Raw genomic sequence first — 26,462 nt, forward strand, 5'->3', positions numbered from 1 at the left:
CACCACAGTCGCACGATGCACGATTCGTCTCCGTCGCTGACGGATTGGTAGCATCTGCATCGGTACTTGGCGTTGTCGGTACAGATGTTTGATCAGCAATGGCCAGATCATCGACCACGACAGAGGGCGAGGCCTGGCCGTGGAACACAGATTTCTCACCCTTCGATTTGATACTCGATGACCCAGTTCCAGCTTCGATCGTGGGATCTTGGAACACGCCCATTTGCCAGCGATGGTTTACACACCCCGAATTATGAAAGCACCTGCTGCAGAGAACCACCTTCTCGTTGAAGCTGCAATCCCGGCAGTGATAGATATCCTCACCGTGCCGAAAGACGTGTCCGCAGCGATGAGGCGGCTGTGCTGGTACGACGGCTGGCACCTGGGATGCTTTGTCATCGTGACCTCCGTTTTGGGAGGAACTGTTGGGTATTAAATTCATAGGAGGGAGGATGGCGAGGGGCCTTGGGTGGTACTCGGGTTCGAGGATACCAGGACTGTGGTACGCGCAGTGAAGATTTGGGTCCCAAGACTTGTCGTCATGGCAGCTGCACATCATTCCGTCTTGGGCGGCCTGGGCCACAACATCATGTCCAAAATGGTTATGCTACGTATGTGAAGGACATAACTTGTAGTGTTAATAAAAAGTTTTGATAACACAGATCAATGCTTGCACATCTCGATGCTTTTTATGCGGGAGTGGACGTTACCGAACGGAAGCATCGATCGCAGAGCACGGCGCCTCCGTTTTTAACAGTAGCACACGACTATTTGCCAACGCGAAAAAAAAAAAAAAAAAAAAAAAAAAAAATGAGGCGTAAGTCAACTGAACACGATGCACTGGATCCGTGACACAGAAACTTGTACCGCAATAATTCGCGTTACCTTGCAGCGATAGACTTTCTCGCCTGCCTTGAATTTGATTTGACAAGGCTTTCCCTTTGCTAGTTGCGAGTATGATCGCTGAATCTCCGCGCTGTGTAACGAGCAATGCAGCGCATGACTCGCCTTTAGAGCATCTCCACAGACGCAGACAGAGGTACCCCACGAGCATTGCAGATACATTACATGGTCAACATGATCGGATGCTAACCATAGGATAATGCAGTATAAAGATTGAGTAAACGCCCATGAGATCGACTGATGAAAGCACCTCCACGAATTTTGACAATAATCGCTGCAGAGACATTACCTCGGAAGCACCTCATGCACAGGACATCTGCAGGGCAGGTCTTGCAGATGACATAGGTCTCACCATACGGAACCACATGTCGACAAGGCGCGCCTCGAGCTCGGGGGAGGTATTCTGGCAAGTCCGTCTTCGCATTCCGGGTCGAGAACCAGTACGAGACAATGCAGACTCGATCTCCATATGATATCTTCCAGTCTTTGCGTGTGCGGATTAGGTCCTTGGCTGGGAGAACGATCCACTTTGAGGCAGTGTACATCTTGCTGTCGCAGGCAACTAGATAGTCGAGAGAGCAAAGTGTGTCAGGGCAAGCACAAAAATAATATCGACCGTCGCCTCACAAGGATTTCTTATTGAATACAGCTGCGGCGTAGTGGCAGCAGTGGATCCGTTTAGTACTTGCCTACGTTCTGTCGCGAGGATCCTTCATGCATGTATAACCACGTCCATATCCAGGCATACTGCAGTGTGTTGGCGTGGAGCATATGCAGCGTCCATCCAAACTGGACTGCGGCTGACTCACTCGCGGCAAGCGCACTAGACTCGTTACCCTTGCCTGTACCCTCTTTTCCTTTGCCCGTCCGAGTGAATGCATCTCGTTGACCGACCGCGCCAGATGCTTCGACGCTGCTAAAAATATCGCCGGAAGGCATTGAGTCAGCTGTGAGAACACCTATATAGAAACAAGCATATGTGAAGTTTAAGTACTCACAATGATCCATACTGGGCGCCTGATTTGACACGTCGTTTCGCCTGCATAATCTCTGCGATCTGCTGCTCGAGCTCAGTCGGAGTCTGGTCCATCTGCTGCGACGCTTGGCTGCTCGTCCCAACCCCCCCGCCGCTAGCTGTGCTGACAGCCTGGATGCTAGATCTCTTGTTGTTCAAAGTGTCTGTCAGGACGTCTCCTCCACCGCTGCTGACGTTGATATTGGTCAAAGCTACAGATTGACGTGACGAAGATATAGAGCCGCTTCGCTTCAAATGAGTGGGTAGAGGCGCAGGGGACGTAGTTGAGGGCGAGACCGAGGTGATGGACTGCAAGAACACGGTGGACTCTGCCTGCTGCATCTCATCCAAGCTCTCGAGTACGGAAATTGCCTCAGGGCTGGGGATACAGGTCTCAAGGTAGGATCTGCGCACCTGATCCACAGCCAGCAGGAACCCGGAATAATCCTGTGTGAATAAGAAAGAAAAAGATTAGGGTCGAACCCGAATGATAAGAAAATAACATCTCCCCACTTTCTGATACGCACCTTGATATCGGGAGCTGACCTTAGCGGCACAAGACCTGATTGCGACAATGTCGCCGGGGCCATGGCGCCGGAATTAGTCTGCGTTGCCATCAAGCGGCTTTTCAGCAGAGTCTGCCAATGCTCATCCAAAGAGATCAAGTGGTGATTCTGCAGTGCAGACGCGTTCGCAGAGTAATACTCCAAATAAAGCCCTTTCGTAGGAACCATCATCTCCAGGACAGACACCGTGTCAGTCACATTTGCTGCCCCTGCTCCAGAATCGGTCGATTCTCCTGTGATGGCAGCCGTCTCGAGGCAACGCACGCGAAACTCTTGCAGCAAACTTGGGAGCTGGCACTCGGGCCCATAATATCTTTTCTCAATCTCATCCAAAGATTTTGATAGAGCATCATGATGGAACATCGCAAGTGTGTGCCAAGAGATGGGGATAGGCTGCCGGTCGAGGTGCTCGTTCATGATGCGATGGTAGGCCTGTACCCCGTAGTGGGAGGCACGGTTGCGGATCAAATCCTGGAAGGATCTGCGCAACTCCAAAATGCAGAAGAATGTAGGATAGGTGTTAAGTTGAGTTGCACAGGCTTGCAGTTGGGCATAAAGTGCCGGACCTGTTGTAGTTCAAAGCAGTGGACGGAGAAAAAAGGGGCGCCATATTGTCAGCATGATGTGATTTCCAGCGGATATTGAATGTACGCACGAAAGCCGCGTGTATAGTATGTTCTCCTTACCATTGTGGTACTGTGCGTTGTATGGAATAATATCCATGTTGCTTGTGCCATTTCGGGACAAAATATCGCGGAGCCAGGTGCTGTCGACATAGATATCTCTCGATCCGCTTTCATCAGCCAACGATAGATCCTGTAACACTTGCGTAAGAACCTGATCGATGTCCTGCTTCTCCCCGGCGTTCTGCTGTTTCGGCATCGCGGCATCCATACCCCTGTATTCTCTGGTAGAGCGTGAAATTAATGACGGCGCCGAAGGTAGATGACACTCAATATCCCGGAAGCATTGACGGAGCACATCCAGGTGCGCTGAATTTTGAACGAGATCCTGAGTAGTGCCGTCTGTATTATTCTCGATATCCTCTATGATCGCCTGCAACGACGCCAGCGCAGAATAGTCGTATTCATGTTTGTTGCTTGATGTGACGGATTCACTGTCAGACGTTGAATCGCACCAGCGCCAGATTAGCGTCGCCAGATTCAATTGCTTGACTCTCTGCCATTGTTGCTGTGTGACAAATATCTGTAGCGACCTCGCGATGCGTGTCAGATCTGCTGCAGTATCGCTCGCTGTCGTAGAAATGACGTGCAGCTGTGTTGAGCACAATGCCAACAAAGGGAGAAGGATGTCATCGTGAGGATGACTGTGAGCAGAGGCAATGTCGTGTTTGAAGCCTCGCTTCACCTGGTCCTCCGGTTCTAATGGCTCCTTGGTGTGTTCGTCTTCTCGGTAGATCAGATAAAGCGTTTGAGTTCCACGGTTGTGAATATGATCGGTGCTGAGTGTGGGTAACCAAGCCCAAATCCCCCCTGGATTACTGGTGCTGTCCTTATTCGTCCTGTCTTGGCCGTGTAATTTCTCAAAGAACGTGAACAGCGTGTCCTGGACAGATCGACCGCATCCAACTGCATCCGGGAATTGATATGTTTCATTAGAATTTGAGGAGTACGTGCGTATATTAGAGCGTTGGGCGAAGTCGCTTACAGTAAGATACGATGACCAATGGGTCAATCAGGTTCTCGAGAACTGTCCTGGCAGCTTCAGGGACCTCAATTGTCCATCCTGGGTCTGGAGAAGGAGAGGGTACACGTCGAACTCTTGCTAGCTGAAAGAATGTTGTCATGAACGCGTTATGTTTTTGAAGGGTAGGGTGAGACAGAGGGGGTACAGTAGAGCGGACTGGAATGAGAGTAAGGTCGGATGAGATGAAGAAAAAGATGGGGGTGAGAGGAATGAGCCGATGAGGCTCCTTTTTGTCCGTTGTCCTGAATCTCTTTCTCACCCTTTTCTTCCTCCCCTGGCTTCTGTACCTTATTCAGTCATGACGACCGTTCCTCACAGGCTCTTGTGCATTTTTGGTGGCGGACAGTGCGGAGGAACTGCAGCCCGTGCACATCGACCCAGAAACCATTTGCGTTCCAGTGAATGTCTCTGTAGTCGGCGCACGTCCAATTGCCAGCATTCCCAGGGGAAAGAGGTACTACTCGTAAAGGGGTCAGGCTCATCCACGTCAGCAATGAGCTCTCATAACTCGCAGGAACGAAGCAATTGCTCACTCGCTCCTTTGTCTCAGCTCTCCGCTTATCGCTCATACACAATCTTCGATCTACCGGCTACTACAGCAGCAGCCAGATTACAACAAAGGGGTCTATGTGAAACGTATCCTTAATGTTTCCCCCTACGTTTTTTAAACCCGGCTCTAATGGCCGGCGTTTTATTACAGAGGGGAGGATGATCGTGAAATAAAATTACACTTTTGGGCAAAAATGAACCTTGGCAGGTGTGAGAATAATGTTACAGGTGAAAACGTCGTAGGACTATGGTACAAAGGAGAGCAAGACGTCCAAGAGTTATAAAAAAGATGATGAGATTGTTCTCATCATACATGAAGACTGCAAATCAATCGTCCTTGAGCCGCTTGCTGCCCACGTTCACGCTCGCACTCGAGGTACCAGCCGTCGAGACGAGCAACGCAGAGGAGATGGAACCCGTAAGACCTAAGCCGAGCCCAGATCCTACAGTATTTAATCCAGGGGTTCCAAATTCCGGGTCTAAAAATGTGGACTTGAGCAGACTGGTAGGTGCTGGTGTGGCGGATGGTGAGTTCGGAATAGAAAGATGTGCAGGTCGTATGGATCTTTTGTCACTATCGTCCGCACTCGTTCCCATGGTCGCTGCTATTGTAATACTGGCTGCTGTCGTCGATTGGATATCGCCTGCGACCGAAGGTATAGATAAAGTCGAGAGCGGTGGTGATGCTAGATTTGACAAGCTAAGTCCAGCGCATTCTGCTACGTCGTTTTCTACACAGATTGTTTCCAGGTCGATGTCATCGATAGTATACGAGCTCTGGTTGGGGAGAATCATAGTAGATTCCCCTGCCGGTGAAAAGTGTAGAGCAGGCTTGAGTTGAGACCTTGGCGAGACGTTGGGAGAGGTCCTGGGGACTCTTTTTCCTGACTTCATGGACGATAAAATGACCAACCAGTTTCCATAACCTTGCCATCCATTCCAAGATTGAGAAACAGGGCTCTCATAGCTCCTGTTCATGACTGACATGGTATTTGCAATCGAATTCGCGTCAGCCGCTGTTTCCATCTGTACCACAATTGTGTCTATGGAGCCTTCTGTTGTATCATCGTCGCTGTCCTCCTGCATTTGTTTCCATTCCTTCCTCTCGCTGGTCAGAGTGTGCGGCGATCTCTGGAGCAAGACCTGCTTCTCCAGAACGAAATCGTTGATGCCGTCGTTAGACATAACCGAAGGCAAAAACGAAGACCCGATCCAGAATGCAACAACGGCATAGATGCCTCCCCCGACCAAGTCGATAACATAATGATGACCAAGATACATGGCTGCCCACCAGATCCAAAAGACATAAAATAGCGCCAACGGGATCGATCGAGGGCCGAACACAAACACTGTAAAGAATGCCAGTTGCCAAGCGCATCCGGAATGCAGAGACGGAAAGGCTCCGAACACGAGCGGTGAGGCTGTGAAGGTTGAGCGGTACATGTTTGTCCCGAGGATATCGTCCACGCGCGTCAATCCGCCTGGGTCACCCGGCATAGAATACATAGCAGGCTGTAGTGGCTCATATCGCATCTCGTACCCTAAAAGTAGTATCATATGTTATAGGGTTAGTTCTAGACGAGACTAGAAAAACGAAGGTGCTATCAAAGTCTATCGATACGGCAGCGAAATCCAGAATAAAAGAGCACGCGAACAATTATCCGATGTGTTGGACACTCAAGAATCCAATACAGTTAATTCGAGGCAGCCATAATTAGCATAAATCGAGTGCTCATCTTTTTCAATCGATGGTACAGAATGTTAAAGGGAGGAAGAGGGAGGGGAGACTTACATGGAGGAGCACAAGGAAAGAGGAGCTGAGTTAGCACTCCTGCTACATTCATGTAGCCGAAGGTCCTCGCGAAGACTGGTAAAGTCCCCACGGGTGCGAACATAGTGATCCAGATCGCCACCACGATTGGCATCACAAAATGAAAGATGCCATAGGGAAGCCAGGCCAGTAAGTCTTTCCAGGGCGTAGTTGAGCTAGCAAGTAGGTTCGAAAGGTTTCCACCGTAGATGATGTTGTCGAGTGCAGGAAGTACTGAGGTGTATATATGAGGTCTCCATTCGGAAGGAATGAAGCGGCAGCTGTAAAAGAGAGTCAGCCAGCTGGCAATTGCAAGAAAGGGTAGAATAAAACTCCGAGTGGTCTGAAAAATAAGGAATAAGAGGACTAGCAAGGCGACAGATGACTTGAACCAGACGGGCTGGTCTATCAGATAGCAGCAGAACGAGAAGAGGGCCAAGAGAAAAACGTATTGCAAATCGAGGATGGTGTAGGTGTGTTGCTGTAGGTCAAGGTATGTGGAGGTCAGAGTTGTCCTGATAGTCTGCAGTAGCCGCCGGTAAGGCAGACTCGTTGGCGTGATGGTGATCATGAGGGATGAGAGGGGATGGCGGCTGAGGATGGAGATGTTGCCTAGGTTGTTGATGCGACGCAGGGCATTCTTGGAGTGTGGATTAGGATGAGGGATTCAAGGGAATCATCAACGCACGGCGAGATGGAAAAGGTGGAATACGCGAGGGTGTGATAAAATTAAACGAGGCGATAGAGAGAAAGAAGGGAGCAAAGAACGAGAGGTAGGGCCGCTGCTTCCGTGGCACTATTATCCAAGAGCAGCTAAGCCAGTAGAAGGAAAGAACGGGGAGGAATGGATGGCCCTTGGGCAATGCGAGCGAGAAGACAGAGAGAGTGGCAAGGAGAGCATTGTTCGTTAATTCAGGAACCGTTTTTACTACACGACCCCGCTGACCTCATTTGTTCCATATTTATCCTCCATTCATTCTGATGCAGGGGAACCAATCGATTCAGGAACAACTACAATGCCCATTGGAGAGCGAGGAGCAATTAAACCTTATTTTGACGCGTTAATCATCAGTTCTGTGCTTTCTGCATCTCTCTCCTGACATATCTAGCAGTGCAAGGACAGTCTACAAACGACCTAATTCGCATCAATAGGTGCTTGAAATCGTAATATGTAGCTTGATGGGGATTGCGCAGTAAACATCCTGCATAAGAACATTCCATCTAAAGTAGCTAAGGAGACCTCTTTTTATTTTGGTTCTTGAGCGAGCGAATGAAGTGAATGAACACAAAGCACAAACTGAAGGGGAGCACAAAAAGGAAAAAAATTATGAAAAGAGTAAAAGAGAGAAATATCAAAGCTAGTAATGCTGCCACACCGACGTCTTGATGGGTACGTCAATCAAACCCACAGCTTGCCGCCCATTCGTTGTAATCGCCCAAGAAAGACATGAACGGGCAATTTCCCACGTCTTCACTAGCTCGGCCTAACCAGTATTCAGGGCTATGTGGAACGTCGTAATGAGAACATAAAATACTCTATTAGAACATTTTCATCTTCAATAAAAACATGGGGCACTCCCAGTGGAGGCACTTGGATCAAGTACGTATAATTCCTTTCCCAAAGAAATGTATTGATCCTCTCTGGTTAAACGGTCCTTTTCAACAAAAAAGGCCCTCAAAGTCAAGTATAACCTTATAGCCATCTACAAAGTAGGTTGTCGGAGCGCCGTGAGACGCCGTTGGATGCGCGTCCTTCCCTCAACCACAAAGGACTGCAAAATTGCCCGTTGGCTAGTGAACTCTGTGCAAACGTTGCACCACAAAGTGCTGCTTTCATCACGATAAGGCACAATACAGATATGGACTTCAACAGCTGAAATCAATCCATATCCTAGTTTTGGCCAGTGTCAGACACAAGCTCATCAACAGGTGTGAATTAAGAATATACCTTGATCGAAATTTTACGGAATGGATGGGGGCAATTGGCCGTTGTTCTCTTAGAATAACGAGCCATCGTAGGACGGTATGTCGAGCCAAAAATCGAGATCATCGATCAAAGGCTGGCCAATGGACGCGAAAACTTCATCCCAACTAAAGGCCTGGGGTTGTTGAGGAGTCTGGACAGTCGCAGGCTCAAGGCCAAACGACGGAGTATCAAGACTGGCATCATCATCAGCTAGAAGGGGCTGAGATGCCGGAGTAGCCGCCTCGGCTCCTTCGGCCGCGACTGACTCCGCAACATTACCAGGACTAGAGGCAGCGGTGGCGACGGACTCAACCGATTGAGCCGTTCCCAGAGAAGCAGTAGGAGACGCGGTATTAGCTGTACGCTCGCACTCCATGTTAGCTTGGATAGAAGCGAGCTTGGTGCGGCGGCCTAGGTCGGAACCAGAGCTAGTTATGTTGGGCAGAGCAACCGGAGCTGAGGCAGCCTCCGAATGGGAATATGGCACGGCAGCATCTGCGGGTAGTTGAGCCGGAGTGTCAGCTTCTATGGGAGCGGCTGACGCGATAGCAGCTACGTCCTGTGGATCTGGGTCAGCATGAGCCGCAGCGACAGTGGTGGGAGAGGCTGGATCAGCAGCCAAGTCCTCCTCTGAAGCTGGACTGACGGGGGCCCCATCGATCTCGACGTCAAGTACCGAGGCGGCGACTGACTCTGGCAGTGGAAAAGGATTCAAATCCTCGATGGCCTGGAGGTCTAGTGGGCATTGTCGCGAACAGTCGTAAAGATAAGGAGGAGAGTAGAGAAAGTGATGCGCGATATGTAAGAAGAGGCGAGCCATCCAGTTCAAAAAAAAAAAAAAAAAAAAATGGAAAGGAGAGGGAAAGGGAGAGAAAAAGGGATAAAAAAAGCATCATGTGTGATGAAGAATATGGACGAGTGTGCATGGAAAACCAGCCTTTAGTGCTATTCTCTGTTGGGGCCAAAATATTTCCGAAAACAAGCATAACCGGCGCTAACCAAGTCATCAAAGGACATACCCACCACCACCCAGGAAGCCAACAACAGTTTTTTTTTTGTCTTTTGCATATAAACTCATCAAACAAACCTCCAACCCCACCGCCGCTCAGTTGAAAGTAGTAACTATTGCCTTTTTTTAGTACCTTTCAACAAAACTTCTGGCATAAATATTTTCCTCCGCATACAGCAAGAATAGGATAGTACAACAAAGGAAGTGGTGGCATTGATGTGCTGATACAGCAGTTGTGAATAAATGGCAGAGGTTTTTAGCATCTCAAAAAGCGCTACTGATACATGGAATATATTTGGCAGCAAGCAAGCTTGGTAACACAGAATGCGATTCATCACTACAACAGGGTTGTATGCTCGGACACGCGTGTTTTAGGGATGTGATGGAATGAAATGAATGAATCTGTAAAAGTAATGTGGATTTGATACTGTAGGCTACCACTGAAGGGGAAAGTCTATCATTGAAAAAAGAAATAGATAGACGCATAAAAGAAAAAGAAGGCACATACCTTTGTTGAGGTGTCGGTTGAGCATGATATGTCCAAGCATACCGTCCGCAATTCCGCGAAGACGGCAGCTGCGACGGACGGGGAGCCCCCGAATCTTGGCCTTTCGGTCCTGATTAGGGTCTAATTGGCTCTGAACTGGAGCCTTTCGGCCCTGATTAGCGGCCGGTCGAATCTGAGCTGGAGCCTTTCGGTTCTGCGCGGAAGCTTTTCCTTTCACTGGACAAGGTCCACGAGAGTTAGTTACAACCTTAGTCTTTTTAGGAGCCATAGATGAAAGGGCCGAGGGTACGATGAGTGCAAGATGACTCGAAGGAAGAAGGTGGGGATGAAGGATGGAAAGAAAAGAGAGAGTAAGGAGGAGAAGAGAGAGAAGGTGGGCTTTGGAGAGAAAGATCGAGGTTTTTATAGGCGAGATAACGGTGTAGGTTTGTGTGTTCGTTCATTTCTCTTCAACAAGGACCTGTTTTTCATCATTGCACCGAGTCCTTCATCATGCCAGCCTTTTTTCAACTCACTTCAGTTCTTGTTCCGTATATGTTTTGAACATACGCAAGACTTAATGTTAGTCTATAGATAGTATTGAATAAAGGAATATTGGATAGGCCAGCTTAAATGACCCTGCAGATTGTCATTACCTCCGCATCCTTGAGCGGATCGGACAATAGTTCGTGGGTTGCAAGCCGTCAAAGTTAATGCATGCGTTTAACTGCTTTTTGATCTATTTCATAAGGCACCCAATTTAAGCAAAGGCATTGCCACTTTGGGTATAGCATGAGCGCGAGAGCAACTTTACTTCAGAGTAAATGGCCATAGCGGCCTTACCCTCTCCGCAAGCAAAGTGCCTCTTACTTCACCATAGCTTCCAACGTTCGTCGCGTAAAAGTGGCCCTCAATGTGTAACCCATTGCTTGCTACTGAAAGCAGCCTTTATTTTGTTCTTTCCAAAGATTATTCTGCGAATGAATTGGTTGAGTTTGTGACATTCAAGAGTTCATGGGGTCATGCTGAAAAAAATAGAATAAAAACAGAGCGGAGCAATTATTTTTCTGATCATTGTAAAGACTATTCTTCGTTGCGTGAAAGTCAATGACTCAGATGCTCGTTGTAGGAACGAAAAAAAGGCGTCAACTTCATAACTTCACGCAGCGTACAGTAGAACTATAGCTGTCAAAATCCCGATCGAAGGCGAGTAAAAAACATGAATTGTTCTAATGATACTTCGGACTACCACTCCAGCGGTGGACGCGGCCTACGATGACATTGTCTGGCCATTGGTCCACGATCAATTTTCCAAACAAAACTATCAACTGCTGCGCCAAAACGCGTGTCAATCTGCTTCCTAGCTTTTGTTACAAAGATTCACGCATCTGAGCAGAGTCTCAAGTCCACGAGATTACATTTTGGTACAGTTTATGGCATCGTGTAGTTCTATGTAAACGACCTCCTCAAAAACTTGTCCTCAATATCGACTTTGCATTTCAATTTCCCCTTCGCGTCTATCAACCTTGGCCACTCCTTCTTCATCCATTCCACCTCTTCCCTCCCGATATTGACCTGCAAACTGCAAATATCCAGCTCTGTTAAGCGCTTCAGACCAGATAATTTACTAAGTCCACACTGTAGAGTAAAATTCAGAAGACGCTTTTCCTCATCGCCTTCCTGTACTTTCTCGCTTAGAACCAACACCTGTAGACGTGTCAACCGTCCTAGCTGCTCAAAGACCAACGAGCGAACCTCAGCAAAGTCCTGATCTTCAAAACCCCCCGACCCATCAATGGTGAGCTCGAGTTCCTCCATGTCGAGACACGTCCAAGAGCCAGTGGGCACCCTGGGCTGTACTACGGACGATCCTGGCGCTGGGCTCGACTTGTCCGTCTCAACCTGAACTGGGATTTCCTCCGGCGACCATCCCGCGGATAAGGACCTTTTGAGAAAGAATGCAACGTCGGCAGCATTTACTCGCGGCGCGCAAAACTTTTTCAGTTTTGACATGGATGTCAACATCACTTGGACGATCCCAGCACTCAAATCAACGCAATCCATAACATCGAGCTCCACCATCTTTGGTCCCTGGTTCTCAAGCAAGTACTGGCCACTCTTTGCTGCGAACGGTGTCGATCGAGCGTTGAGCGTTACCAAATTAGGTGCCATAGCCAGAATCCGGGCAATGCTCTCGTCGTTGATGTACGAATGGCCAATATCTAAGCTAGTTAGAAAGATAGGCATAGCTAATGTTCCCGAGAGCCACGACTGCGCCAGCTGCTGTGTTCCACGTCTCCAGGTTACGGATTTGAGATTTGGGGACTTGCGGATTAACTCGAGCTGGCACTGTGGTGGGAAGTCGTTCCAGATCAAGATCAAGGTCTCTAGGGCTGGGAAGGGCTTGAAGGACACTGCCTCAACCGCAATCGATTCGTCGTACAGATCTCGGTCTGCCACTTTGACTCGGTCCAGTTCTAATCGCTTGAGGTTCTTGCATACCTTCGCAAAGACGTCATTGGGTGAATCCAACAGGATCAAGGGTCCGATGGCCAGCTCCGTCAGCGCTGAGGCCATCTCGAGGATCGAGAACAGTTGCCGACACCAAAGACTCTGAGTCTGGTGATCTTTTCGCAGCCGATTGGAGCGGCAGCTGAAAGAAGCCAAGGTATCGATGCAGTGGTGGGTAATCATCAGGATCTCGGGGCTCAAGATTGATACAGAGATGTTGGTAAGTTGTATGGTTGGGGGCTGCGTCGAGAAGGCTAGGAATTTCAGCAGAGAATTGGATCCGACTTCATGAAGGCGCCGGATATGATGGCGGTTGCGGAGGAGGAGGGTTGGAGTGGCCTGGCGAGGTGTAAAATTGCATGGCTGGTTTTGCAAAGCGAGGGTGTGCCAAAGGAAGGGCTCGAATGCAGTGTGCCAGGTCTTGCAGACACGAAGACCGGCGAGGAGATCTGTGCGACCGAGGTGTTCGCCAAGACGGCGAAGGACCTTGGGCTGGAGTAGTGGTTCCAGAGGTCCTGAAGGGGTGTTATCATTGAGGGCCATGGTCTGTTGTTTATGTTGGTTTGAGTAACCCATTTATATATTGCGTTTTGTACACGGCTGCGGTACGAAAGTGTCCACCGTCCGCAGACTAAACTCGCACCTTGGTCTTGCTTTTTGATCTGTGGAATTCAAGTTGAGCAACAAAGGCCATCCGAATGAATTCAGGTCGATGATGCATCCGTGGGATCAACTCTACTGCGCCAGGAGCGCATATTCCTTATTTCGCGACGCGAATGTGCCAGAACCCACAAATCTTATGCTGTGAGAAACTCTAATACTGAAAAGGCCCGGAGACCCTCCCATGTGATCTGCTTAGTTTGCCGAATGTAGAGGGGCATACATAGTAACATGCCTTTATTATAATCATTGAAACCTTCTACATGAAGATATCTGGAAGGGGGCATGTAAAAGAGTATAGGGTATGTACAGAAGTGGGGTTCCGGTAGAGATAAGTGAGAGTGTCCATTCATTTCACTTAGATTGTAAATGTCTTGCTGCCGGAGAGCCGCGCCGAGATCTTTTGTCTGTTGGCTTTGCTCGAACCGTAGTCCTCCACAAAGGGCAAGAATGAGAGCTGCGGGCGATTATTGTTGAGCTTGTCGTTCTTCAAGTTGAAGGATCCTACGATGCCGAACATAAATTTGCGTACCATGCCCGCCTTGAATCCCTGGCTTTGAAAGATCTTATCTATCATATTTGTCTGCTCAACTGACGACTTTGCAACGCTAATTCGCGTTGACTGATACTTTTTGAAGGCCTTTGAAAACTCTGAAGGCCCGTTGAACTCCATATCATACAGCAGGTTCACGAGACACACGCCGTCCAATATGCCTTGGACCACACTCTGACCTCCAATGACCAAGTGCTACAACATTGAGAGCAATGAGGAGAAAACAAAAAGTCGCGTTAAAAAAAGAACAGCCCTAACATCAAACTACGATTATAGTGTACTGCCAGGAGTGTACCTCATGACAGGCATCACCGATGAGGACGATACGCCCGCTGTACCACGTCTTGTAGAGCCTTTCCTCATTATCAATCATGGAGATGGCTTTTTTGGGTGTACGAGCAACAAAGTCTCGCACAGTACCAGCACCCAGCGCGCAACGTTTGTCCAACAAATCGCTGAAATCCTTCTCCAGGTCAATGCTGGCTGGCACATACCAGTCATCGTGCATTTTTGGAGAGGATTTCGAGCTCAAGAGCGATGGCGCCTTTAGCTGGGGTTTGGTGAAAGCTGGGACAGTGGGAAATGGCCGGCTGGAGGAGGCAGCGGCAATGAGCTCCTGTGAATCTCGCAGCTCCGGAGTAATGTATGGTCGAGAGTATGCGTGCTGTTTGTACTTTGGTGCCGATGAATGGTTAAGGCCCCAGGCCACTCTGTTGTCTGCTATTGGTACATACCAGAGCTATGGAGAAGAAGAGTGAAATTAAGTATTGAAACTTGTGATGCTGGCACGCTGTCATAATCGCGGCTAAGGAATGTTATTGCTCGACTTACCGTGTAGGGTGCGTCCTTGGTGTACATAATTTGGAGTTCGGACTCTTTGTCATGAGCAATAGGGTAGATGCTCTTGTCAAGTGGGTCGGAGATTCCTGTGATAGTAACGTGTCCATAGTATGAGGCCTCCATATCGGCTTCAGGCAATTTCCCCTGTTCTCTCAACTGTACATACATCCTCTCCCGTGTCAGACTCTGAGCGCCGTCAGCACCAATGATGATGTCTCCGTAGTACGTGGAGCCATCGGAGCACTTGCATGAGACGCCATTGGGGTTCTGAAGGGTCTCAACAACAAGTTTACCGCGGTGTAGATGCGACTTAGGTACTCTGTCCAGAAAGATCTTATGAAGCGCCTCGCGGGACATAACACGAATAGGATAGCCGTACCTCTCTCCATCGATGCCCTCGACGCGTTCTAGCCGCCTGCACTCGCCATCGATGATTGTCAATCCAGCTACGATCTTGGAGTGACGCTCAATCTGGGGTAATAGATCCATCTGTTCCAGGAGCCGTAGGGCGGGTGGTCCTAGGGCGATGGCACTGCTCATTGTGGGTTCATTGCCAGTCGATCGCTCAAGAATATCAAACTCCATACCAGCCAAATCCATCATGATGGCTATCGCAAGACCTGCGATACCACCGCCTACAACGACGGCCTTCACTGTGTTGTGGTTTCGCTTGTGGGATATAGTGAGGATGGACATGTCAAAGGGCACAGCGAGGGAAGGGTCGACGCAGGCGAGGGGCGCATGGGCCTGAGGCAGCGGTTTAAGGCCCTGAAGATCATCGGCGTAGGTTAGAGAAGATATGCTGGAGCTATCCAGGGATATGGACGAGACAGAAGGCCGATTGGTGGGCTTTGAATGGGATTGGTGTGAGAGAGGCATGACCTCGGGCAGAGGGGTTGAAGGGCGGCGATAGGTGAGGATAGAGTGGACGTAAAGGGCGTGTTTTCAGGCACCAAGACCTGTACAGAAAAAGGAGGGCTGATAGAACACAATCCTGAACAAAAATAATAATAAATAAAAGATCAAGTGCGATGGAAATCAAAATGACAATGAGAATGAAAATTAAAATGAAAATGAGAATGAGAATAATGAGAATGCGGACAATAATGCGGACAATGATGCGGACGAAAATGAGGATGAAGACGAGTGGAGGAGCGGAAGAACAAGCAGAAGAGAAAAAGGAGGGCGAGAGAAGAGGAATGCCCTATTTTTGTACTGCCCGAGCAAGTGGTGTAATGTAAATTGAACATGCGCCCGGCACAGGCTGGGGCCAAGTGCTTATGCATGACATGCTAGACCGGCAGCTCTCTTTTTTTTTTATTTATTGCGGATAATACATTGCAGAAGAAACTAGATCGCGAATATGGGGACTGAAAGACTATCAACATACCGCCAACAACGACAGCCGATGTTTTCGTCCATCGTTCTCGTTTATTTATCTACATGGCAACTAGCGGTGCAGCGTATCGCCGCCCACCTTGTCCTGGTTCCTTTGTCCAGTCCACGTTGTCGGCGTGCATGGCTTTAGTCGCGCAGGATGAGGCACCATAGTGCGGAACATAAATAGTTGCCTTAATGGCTCCAAAACGGGTCGAGTCGCGCTAACCTTAAATCTTTGAGGGGAGTTGAATTGTTGTGGGTGGGTGCTGGCTCACAATGCTCAGAGGTATTTTTTTGTGCCACAGATACATGTTCATACATGCCAGCTACATCTTACAAAACTAACCCCTTTGTGCCCTCGTTTCATCACACAAAAACTAAGTGTCCTCGGTCCTAAAAGCATGGCGCGCTTCCATGCACGTTTTCAGGCGTTAATGGGGGTTTGTGTAACAAGAAGCGAAAGCGTGAAAGCTCGATTTCGAAACTTTGAATAACGGAAAGCCTGCACGGGAAGACAAAAGAGACTCATGCTTGTACCATCATGCTCCCTGTCCCATCCTCTCTTCTTTCCTCAGACCCCCCTCCTTCCCACCCACTTTCTCACCTCAATAAAATGCTCAACACTCCATCCAATGTGACTATGCCGAGCCAACAACTACTCACTCAGAGCTCCGGGCACATCGCTTCAGCATCACAACTACCTCTCACTACTGACACTGAGCGCGACCTATCACATTCAGAGCAACCTCCCTCTAATGTCCGTACCCAGCCACGGACCCAACCTGCCCAACCTCGGGATCAAAGCTCGACAACAGATTTCTTCCGTGTGGACTTTTTTGCTGGGCAGCAACAGCAACAACCGCAGTAACAACAGCGACAGCAGCATGAGCAAGAACAACAGCTGCAGCAGAACGAGCATCAACAGAAAGAGCAACAGCGCCAGCAACAACAACAGCAGTTACAGTTACAGCAACCGCGACAGTAAGAGCAGAAGGACCCGTCTCGGTTATTCACACAGCCTCGACGCGGATGGAGTGATATGCCAGCGATGCCAGAGCAAGTAACATTTTTGACAGAGTTCTTTGACATATCAAGCTGACAATTTCATAATACTAACAGTGGTTACTATGTTAGTTACTATGGCGTATCTTTGGCGCCAGCTTATAGTGTGCAGTCATCCGCTACATATGCCATGTTGCCACATGAGGATGCACAGGGTCATGCCTTTCTGGTGCCAGATCACGCAAGGCGACTTTCCCCGTATCTGGATTCACCCTTTTCTTCCCTACCCTCCCCTGCCCTATCATCGGCATCCTCACCCCACCTCTCCTCAATATCCTCCTCAGCACTTGCAAATACCTAATGGAAACAGAAGCCGCCGACCTCTGAGTCGCCTGCACCCTCAATTTCGAACATCAGCAAGGGAAAGCGGCCGCATATCTATACACACGAGCAAGAGACATCTATTGCCGAATTACTGACCATTTCCAAGTATTGGCGTCTCCTATCAGGCCCGAGCAGCAAGACCCCCAAAAATGAAAACAAGACGAAAATTCTTGTGGAGCTAAAGGAAATCAACATCAAATTCACCCTGGAGCTCGATGATAAGCAACTTAAAAATAAGATCATGAATATGGAGCTATGCTGGAAAAAGGCCAATGATGAGTTCAGGAGGACTGAAAACGGCGACCTACCGGCATCAACACTGAAGCAACGGGTTCTGAAGCTTTGCCACTACTACGATATCATTTATCGCGATGCCTCAAGGTCGATAAAGCTGAATCCTCCCGAGGTGTGTCAGCTCATTACCAACCTGTCTTACAAAAAGGCCGCATGCGATGCAAGCGATGGTGGCGAGAGTGGGAGCAATGACGAAGACGAGGCAAGGCCACAGGAATTTAAAGCTCGATCTCAGGATCCAAAGAGATCGAAGGGGCGTGGAAGAGATGGGGTCGACATGGTTGAGCTGATAGATACTCTGGTGAGCAAGTCAGATCAGCAACGGGAATGGAAGAGAAGTATGGTGGAAGAACAGGAAAGGAGGGCGGCAGAGCAGCTGAAACTTGATAAAAGGGTCGCATATGCTGATGAATTTCAGAAAAGGACACTGGACATGCAGCAGCAGATAGTGGATATAGACATGAGGATAAAGCACATTCAAGAGCAGACGATGATGGCTGGGCTGGTGAAGGCACAGGCCGAGGCTCAGAAGGCAGTGAAAGATGCGAAGAGGGCAGCGAAAGAGAGGAGGAAGGCTGCAGCAGAGGCGACGATCATGGAGGTCGAGGCCGAGATGAAGAAGGCAGACATGGAAAATAGGAAGCGGAAGATGAAGGCGGAGGAGGGTGCTCGCCGTGTTGAACGTGAAACACTTAGCCAACACTTTGAAATCAAGATTGTCACAACAAGAGAAAAATCAACTACTCGTTAATAAAAACAGCCGGCGACCTGAAAACGTTAGCCGGGACGATCAGGGCTGTAAGAAAGGTTGTAATGACCTTCCGATAACATAAGTGAGGTTAAGCATTACTGGAACATGCTGAAGAGGCGAGAAAGGATGAGCAAGGAAGAGTTCGGTGGTAAACTGCACAATTCTCAGTAACTGTAGCGTTCCTACTCTCCTTCGCTGGGAGCCCATTACACGTTACACGAGGGCGAGGGAGTAATCTGACAATAAGCATGGCTCCGGTTGGCGAATGCTGCACTCTTTTTTCCCCTTTCCCTTCCTTCCCCTCTTTCCCTTCTTTCCACATTCACCCTCCCTCAATCCATCAGGAACTGCCTCGTATCTCTCTCATCTGTTCTCGCTCTTCTGTCTGTCTCTCGTACGTCTCTGCTCGATCTCAATAAGGACAACCCAGCGGCTACTCATTGGTAACAAAGACACAGTTTATCTGCCAAAGCCCCACTCCTGAATGTGCCTGAGCAACCACAGTCGAGTCAAGAGTGCTAATGCTAGAATGGCCGAGATAAAGAGGACAGCCATTCATGTGCAATGGATATTAATCCCTTCTTTCATGCTCACAGGAATCTCTGCTAGAAGTGACGAGGGAAGCGAATATCACTCCGCTTGACCGCCTTATTCGTGTGCAGACCGTCTTAAACAAATAATTGGAGTAGAGAACATTGCACAGGGACGGACCATCTCCTCGGCTGGGAGAAAGAACTCGAGAAACAGATCCCTGTTGAGGTGGGGCACTGTTTCTTGTCATTCGATAGTAACCTATAGGCATGTTTTAAGCTTATTAACCCTTCATGTTTCATGATGGGCAATTGGGTATCGCTGCTAGGAGGCACAAATCTTCAGGACTACCTCTGCATCCAATCAAAGGAAACAAGAGTCGAATAGACACTTCCGAGGTGCGCCCCATCACTTGCAGAGTAGCCACATATGATAATATTCATGCATCTGCTATGGATATTAATGTTTTTTATTTAGCATAACTCATTCTGCTCCCACTACGTCTATTGTATACCAGCCCACTGCGACTTATTGGTTCCCCATTGCGCTACTGAAGTGTCTGTCAAGTACAAATACGTATACTGGCTACTCGCACAGGTATATTAATCGAGCACAAGGTCACTAATATCACCGCCATCTCCTCTATGATACAGGAGAAACTCCCTCAGAGAAGCAACATGTTTGACAGAACTTTTTTGTCACCGCGAAACGTTCTCTCGCCACAAAAGGAGCTGGAGCTCGCCAACTTTTACGTGGAGAATGCGCGCAAAACCAAGGATCTGGAAATTGCTTTAGCATTGTGCGACGATGCGGGGGCCGCGTTATCCCGGATGAAAAGAGCTGCGAAAAAGCTTCTTACAATTCCCCTGTCCGTCGAGGATCAAGCCCTGCGCGATGGATTCGCCGGCGCCTGCTTCGAGCATGCCAACCTATTGGAGAGATTGGGATATAGCAAAATGGCGGAGGTCAGTTACAAGAGGGCAGAAAAGTGGGGGTAAGTGACAGGTATCTGCGCTCTACTTATTCGCATTGGCCGGCTATATCGTACGCCGTACTTAACCCATCTCTTAATTTGTTGAATGTCCTCTGACTTCAACAGCTATGTGCGTCCTACAAAAGATCCAGGCCCTACAGTTTCCTCTTCCACCGAGAGCGCCGGCTGCGACATCGCACGGGTCCCTAAGGATATCTTTCCTGATGATATGCGTCAGCCCACCGTCAAGTGTACTTTACCCGACGCAGATGAACGACTCAAGGACACTTCCCAACTCGCTTACTGCCTTGCCCTTCTGCAAGCCACACTGTCACTCGGTGAGGAATTTGAACCAAGTGCAGCCAGCTGGGTGAAAGCCACGGAGAACAACACAGAGGAAAAAGAAAGACTCAAGGCGATGGGCATAGATCTGATCCAGGCCTTTAGTCGCGATGAGCTCAAAGATACCGGGGCCATCGCAGAAGTCGTGTGCCTGGCCCCGTTTCTTGAAAAGGAATATTTCCATTCTCTGCTCATGCTATTTGTCGATGGTGTTGATAAGTCCAGCCTGCTGGATGTGCAGTCCCTTAAAGGGCTGGCGCAGCTGGTCCAAAACGCTCCCGAAGGCTACCTCGACTCGGATGACCTAGCCACGATTCTGCGCAACCTCAACACCCGTCTACAGGATACTCACGCTCAGTCTTTAGACCACATCTGCCGTCTCACACTCGCGGTGTCCAATGTCCTGGATGCCATGGCCGATACCAAGGTCTCTGGCTTAGAGCGTGTAGAGCTGCACGAGCCACTTTCTGCCTATTTGAATGAGCTGCAAGCCAGCCGCGACCCTTATTTGGCGTACCAGGCTGCCTACGCCTTCCAGGCGCTGCAGCGCGTCCCAGACAACGAATCGCCCTGGCAAGCAACGATGCGGCGTACTGGAGTTGTTTTGAAGGGCGTCTCGGGGCTAGTTAGCGCCGCAAAAGGTCTGGACGTTAAAGGCTTCATCACAGAACTCGGGCATCTTCAAGAAGGAATGGGAGAGGTGATCCAGGTAGCGAAAATCGGTTATGAAGGCGTGAGCGCACTGGTCGAGAGCGGACAAGGACTTTTGGAATCTCTCATAGTCGGTCTCAGCTTCAAGAAGAAACGTGCCTGGTATACAGCACTGCGCGGGACAGACACGTTGCTTCGGGACGGCCAACTTGCCAAGTTCAAGATCCTGGTCTGTGAAGCGCCTTGCCAGCGTGATCTAGCCTTTCAACTAGGAGTATGCCAGCGCCTGGGGGATCTTGCCGCCAATCCACTGTGGGGCATCGAGTCTCGCCAAGGCGCTGTTGCGTTTCTGGGCGAGATGTACCGAAACGATGTGGTGTGGGGCCAGCAAGCTCTCGTCAAGCAATGGATCCTTCACATTCTCATGCAGTTGGCTTCGACATTTGCCTCAACTATGCCAAGTATGTATGATGAACGGATGTGTGAGAGGTTCTTGCCTTATTATAAAGTACGAAGTTCACGACCTAGCAGATACTAATAGCCATACTATATTCTATTGCGGTCTATGCGATACATGGTGTAGGTGTCGAATCTTTGTTGCAAGAGTTGGAGTCGAATGGTGATGAGGCGAAAAGGGTTCTTTATCAAGATTGCCGAAAGGAAAGTCGAAGCTTACATCCGCTGCAGGTCACCATACCAACTGTCGCGTCTCGATCATTGCTTGATCTTGTTCAGAACAAGTCCGATGTTGAAGCCGACCTGAGACAACTGAGGAAGCAACGATTGAAGGAACGAGGCGAAGCCGTGTACATCCCCCCTCAAGCCAAGGCTAACCTGCAAGCGTCCGATGACAACCTGTTCGACTTGACAAAAGAAGTTGAAGGCTTCCTGAGCAGTGAACGTAAGGTGATGCTCCTGCTAGGCGATTCGGGTGGAGGCAAGTCGACCTTTAACCGGCAGCTCGAGTGCGACTTGTGGGATGCCTACAAGAAAAAGGAAGACAGGATTCCACTCTTTATCAACCTACCCGCCATCGACAAGCCGGAGCAGGATTTAATCGCCAAACAGTTACGCAAAACGGGTTTTACAGAGCCCCAGATCAGAGAGTTAAAGGTCTACCGCCAGTTCATCTTGATTTGCGATGGGTATGATGAGAGTCAGCAGATCCATAACTTGTACATAAGCAACGGACTGCAGGTGGGAGAATGGAGAGCTCAGATGATCATTAGCTGCCGCAGCGAGTACCTTGGCCTCGATTATCGGGATCAGTTCCAACCAGCAGATCGCTATCACCAAGCGAAACCAGAATTGTTTCAAGAAGCGGTCATTGCACCATTCTCGAAGGAACAAGTTCAAGATTACATTGACAAATATGTGTCTGCAAATACACTGCTGTGGAGTGCGGCAGACTATTCAAAGGCTCTCGTTCTGATTCCTAGCCTTCAAGACCTGGTCAAGAACCCGTTTATGTTAACCCTATCATTGGAGGTCTTGCCGCGCATGGTGGATCCAGGACATAACCTCTTGGCCGCCCAAATAACTAGAGTTACATTGTACGACCACTTCGTTGAGCAATGGCTGGAGCGCGGCAAAAAGCGGTTAGCGGAGACAAGCTTGTCAGGTGGGGAACGACGCGCCTTTGAAGTCTTAGTTAAGGAAGGTTTTACAGAGAACGGCATCGCCTTTTTGAAGGACCTGGCAACAGCTATCTACGAACGTCAATCAGGAAACCCAGTAGTAGAATACAGACGCTTTGTCGACGAAGGGACTTGGAAGGACGTGTTCTTTGGGCGAGACTACGAGAAGCAACTACTCCTTGAAGCTAGCCCGTTCAGCCGCAGCGGCAATCAGTACCGTTTTATTCATAAATCGCTCCTGGAGTACTGCGTCGCTCGAGCAGTTTTTGAACCACGAGAGAACGGTAACAGCGCGGGATCGGCACCAGCATTGTACACTCGAAGGAGCGCGAGTTCAGTATCGAGCTTTGAGAATCGAGGCGGTTACAAGGAAGAGTCTTCTACCACTGCACACGCTGTGCTCGAATCGGTTTTAACGCGAATCAATTTCGCGGGTGAGTCTTCGATTTTGCATTTTTTGGAGGAGCGAGTCCGACAAGACGCTGTCTTTGAAAAGCAGTTAATCGCCGTCATTGAACGGTCGAAAACGGACAAGACGGTGCGCTTGGCGGCAACCAATGCTATTACGATACTGAACGTGGCCCGTCCCGCCGTCAAATATGAACTACCGGAACCGGATCAGCGCATCACCAGCACCTCTCAACTCGCATACTGCCTCAGTTTGTTGCCCAGTCCGAAGCTTTCTGCTGAAGAACTCGATGAAACAGAACGCGCCTGGTCGCAAGCCAAAGTTACGGATCCTGATGAACAGAAAAGGCTGCGCATGCTAGCAACAGATCTGGTCGAGGCCTTCATCGACGAGGAGGACTTTCAACAGGAAACCATAGTCGCGGAAGTGGCTCAAAGAGAGTTCAAAAAGCTACCTGTGAAATTTATCGACGGAATCCGTCATGGCGCTTTATTGGAGATCCATCAACTCGAAGGGCTGGCACAATTGATGCAGGACGCTACACCGGGATACCTTGAAGCTGATGATCTGGTCGATATATTGGAGGCTCTCAGTACGCGCTTACAGCACACCCACCATCAATCGACCGAGCATCTGTATCTATTGGCGCTGACGGTATCGCACGTTCTGGATGCGATGGCCGATTGTCATGTCAAGGACTTGAGCCACGAACAATTGCATAAACCCTTCTCTGCCTATTTGAATGAGCTGAAGGGTAGCTCAGACCCTTATCTGGTATATCAAGCGGCCTATGCCTTTCAAGCTTTACTGCATGTCCCCAACGACGAATCTTTGGTGCAAACCACGCCATGGCGCACGATAAAAGTGGCACAAGGTGTTTCAGGCGTCGCGAGCGCGGCCAAGGATCTGGATCTCGAGAACTTTATTGGTCAACTGGCGCATATTCAAGAAGGACTGCCTACATCCCATGTCGTTCAAATCATCATCGCGAACCAAAGGGTGACCTCGCTGGTGGAGAGCGGGAAATCCTTTCTAGAGTCTATCAAAGAAAGCTTCAAGGACAGAAACCCGTGGTATCCAGCATTACGCGGCATAGACACGTTGCTTCAGGACGGCCAACTAGCGAGATCCAAGAAGCTGGCCTGTGGAGCGCCCTGCCGGCGAGACCCTGCCTTTCAATGGGGTGTATGCCAACGCCTAGGGATCCTCGCAGGCAATCCGCTCTGGGATGAGTTTACGCGCCAAAATGCCGTCGCATTTTTAGGCGAGCTGTACGAGGATGATGCGCAATGGGGCCAGCATGCCACCGTCAAGCAATGGATCCTTAAAATCCTTATCCATTTGGAGGCTTCGACTGAGAGTCCGGTAAAAGATCGCGCCGGCATGCTCCTTCAAGAGTTGGAAAGGAATGGCGATGCAACGAAACGTGCTCTGTTTCAAACCTGCCTCAAGGAGAGGCCCGCCTCGTATCCGTTGGCGGTTGCTTTACCCCAGCCGACATCTTCGCTCCTGCTCAATCGTGTTCAGAACAGGCCAGATGTTGAAGCCGACCTGCAACGACTGAGAAAGCAGCGACTGGAGGAACGAGGTAATGCCGTCTATATCCCTCTTCAAGCCAAGGCCAATCTGCAAGCGTCCGATGACAACCTGTTCGACTTGAAAAAAGAAGTTGAAGGCTTCCTGAGCAGTGAACGTAAGGTGATGCTCCTGCTAGGCGATTCGGGTGGAGGCAAGTCGACCTTTAACCGGCAGCTCGAGTGCGACTTGTGGGATGCCTACAAGAAAAAGCACGGCCGAATTCCACTCTTTATCAACCTATCCGCCATCGACAAACCGGAGCAGGATCTGATCACCAAACAACTACGTAGGGCATTGTTCTCCGAGTCCCAGATCAGAGAGTTGAAGGTCTACCGCCAATTCATCTTGATTTGCGATGGATATGATGAGAGTCAGCAGATCCATAACTTGTACACAAGCAATCGATTGAATCAGCCGGGAGAATGGAGAGCTCAGATGATCATTAGCTGCCGCAGCGAGTACCTTGGCCTCGTTTATCGGGATCGATTCCAACCAACCGACCGGGATTATAGCGCCGCATCGAGGGTCTTTCTGGAAGCAGTAATCGTTCCATTTTCCATGAGTCGAGTTCAAGACTATGTCAAGCAATACGTGTGCATCAACAGACCCCTCTGGCGGACAAAGGACTACTTAAAGGCTTTCAGTCTGATTCCCAGCCTGCAAGACCTGGTCAAGAACCCCTTTATGTTGACGCTGTCCTTGGAGGTACTGCCGCGCATGGTGGATCCAGGACAAGATCTCTCGGGTGTCCGGGTCACGAGAGTCGCGTTGTATGACCAGTTTTTGGAGCAATGGTTGGAGCGAGGCAAGAAGCGGCTCGTTGAGAAGAAGGACTTGAATTATCAAGAGAAAAAGGTGTTCGAGAACTTGTCCGACGATGATTTTGCACAGAACGGAGTTACCTTTCTGAGAGCGTTAGCGGCAGCGATGTACAAAGAGCAAGCGGGCAATCCGGTGGTCGAGTACTCGCCATTTCGCGATCAAGGGACATGGAAAGAAGATTTCTTTAGCCGAGATGACGAGAAGCAGCAGCTCTTGCGAGAGGCATGTCCTCTGACCCGCAGCGGCAATCAGTACCGGTTTATCCATAAATCACTGCTAGAGTACTGCTTGGCCCGAGCAGTGTTTGAGCCACGAGACAGTGCGAGCGCGAGTCGTGCAGCTTTAACTCAAGCCATACCGCGTCGAGGGAGCGTCGATTCTATCATGAGCTTTGAAAACCAGGCTGCTGTAGAGGAAGCCGTGGCGGCCAATGAACAGGCGGTGCTCGATTCACCCTTGGCACGGAGAAGCTTTGTGGATGAGCCGTCGATTCTGCACTTTTTAGCAGAGCGTGTCCAGCAGGAACCTCTCTTCAAGCAGCAGCTGCTCGTTATGATCGAATGCTCGAAAACCGACAAAGAGGCGCGCAAGGCGGCGGCCAATGCGATCACGATATTGGTCAAGGCAGGTGTACAGTTCAATAGAGCGGATCTGAAAGGCATCCAGATTCCAGGGGCGGACCTCAGCTATGGCGCGTTCGATTCTGCCCAGCTGCAAGGGGCGGATTTGAGAAAAGTCAATCTGCGCAACGTTTGGCTACGTCAGGGCAATTTGAACAACGCACAGATGGCGCGCGTGCAGTTTGGCGAACGGCCGTATCTCTTAGAAGATGATGAGGTGCGTTCCTGTGCGTATTCGCCTGATGAGAAGTTCTGTGCGGTAGGTCTCGGCGACGGCACGATCAGTATGTATGATACTTCGAGTTGGGCAAAAGCCTACACCTTGCGTGGTCATACCGACTCAGTTACGAGCGTGGTGTATTCGCCCAGTGGCCAGCAGATCGCCTCAGGTAGTAAAGACGGGACGGTGCGAGTGTGGGATGCGCAAACCGGCGCACCTGGTCCTGTCTTAAGCGGCCATACCAGCGGTGTCACGAGCGTGGTGTACTCACCTAATGGCCAGCAGATCGCCT

At 49.6% G+C, this 26,462-nt stretch overlaps 5 protein-coding genes across 5 annotated transcripts; 1 reads left to right on the forward strand and 4 right to left on the reverse strand.

The window, feature by feature from the left end:
• Window positions 1-4,744: 4,744 nt before the first annotated feature.
• On the reverse strand, window positions 4,745-7,431 carry BC939DRAFT_89942 (uncharacterized protein). The gene is made up of 2 exons (XM_051561983.1): window positions 6,533-7,431; window positions 4,745-6,281 (listed from the first exon to the last, which is right to left on the reverse strand). The coding sequence occupies exons 1-2, from the start codon at window positions 7,119-7,121 to the stop codon at window positions 5,068-5,070; spliced, it is 1,803 nt and encodes a 600-aa protein (XP_051414279.1). The 5' UTR covers window positions 7,122-7,431; the 3' UTR covers window positions 4,745-5,067.
• A 1,116-nt stretch (window positions 7,432-8,547) lies between these two features.
• On the reverse strand, window positions 8,548-10,301 carry BC939DRAFT_513378 (uncharacterized protein; the record flags this gene model as incomplete). Its single annotated transcript, XM_051561117.1, has 2 exons — window positions 8,548-9,251; window positions 10,034-10,301. The coding sequence occupies 2 exons, from the start codon at window positions 10,299-10,301 to the stop codon at window positions 8,548-8,550; spliced, it is 972 nt and encodes a 323-aa protein (XP_051414280.1).
• A 1,042-nt stretch (window positions 10,302-11,343) lies between these two features.
• BC939DRAFT_445225 (uncharacterized protein) lies at window positions 11,344-13,388 on the reverse strand. The gene has a single exon (XM_051554778.1). It carries the CDS (start codon window positions 13,097-13,099, stop codon window positions 11,462-11,464), a length of 1,638 nt encoding a protein of 545 aa, XP_051414281.1. The 5' UTR covers window positions 13,100-13,388; the 3' UTR covers window positions 11,344-11,461.
• A 153-nt stretch (window positions 13,389-13,541) lies between these two features.
• BC939DRAFT_475328 (uncharacterized protein) lies at window positions 13,542-15,455 on the reverse strand (the record flags this gene model as incomplete). The annotated part of the gene is made up of 3 exons (XM_051558489.1): window positions 13,542-13,931; window positions 14,032-14,475; window positions 14,568-15,455. The coding sequence occupies 3 exons, from the start codon at window positions 15,453-15,455 to the stop codon at window positions 13,542-13,544; spliced, it is 1,722 nt and encodes a 573-aa protein (XP_051414282.1).
• Window positions 15,456-16,516: 1,061 nt separating this feature from the next.
• BC939DRAFT_527205 (uncharacterized protein) lies at window positions 16,517-18,387 on the forward strand (the record flags this gene model as incomplete). The annotated part of the gene is made up of 2 exons (XM_051561405.1): window positions 16,517-16,937; window positions 17,468-18,387. The coding sequence occupies exons 1-2, from the start codon at window positions 16,712-16,714 to the stop codon at window positions 18,385-18,387; spliced, it is 1,146 nt and encodes a 381-aa protein (XP_051414283.1). The 5' UTR covers window positions 16,517-16,711.
• Between the last annotated feature and the right edge of the window lie 8,075 nt (window positions 18,388-26,462).

Source organism: Gamsiella multidivaricata (genome assembly GCF_025024155.1).
Source record: "Gamsiella multidivaricata strain RSA 2152 chromosome Unknown BC939scaffold_18, whole genome shotgun sequence".
Taxonomy (NCBI): domain Eukaryota; kingdom Fungi; phylum Mortierellomycota; class Mortierellomycetes; order Mortierellales; family Mortierellaceae; genus Gamsiella; species Gamsiella multidivaricata.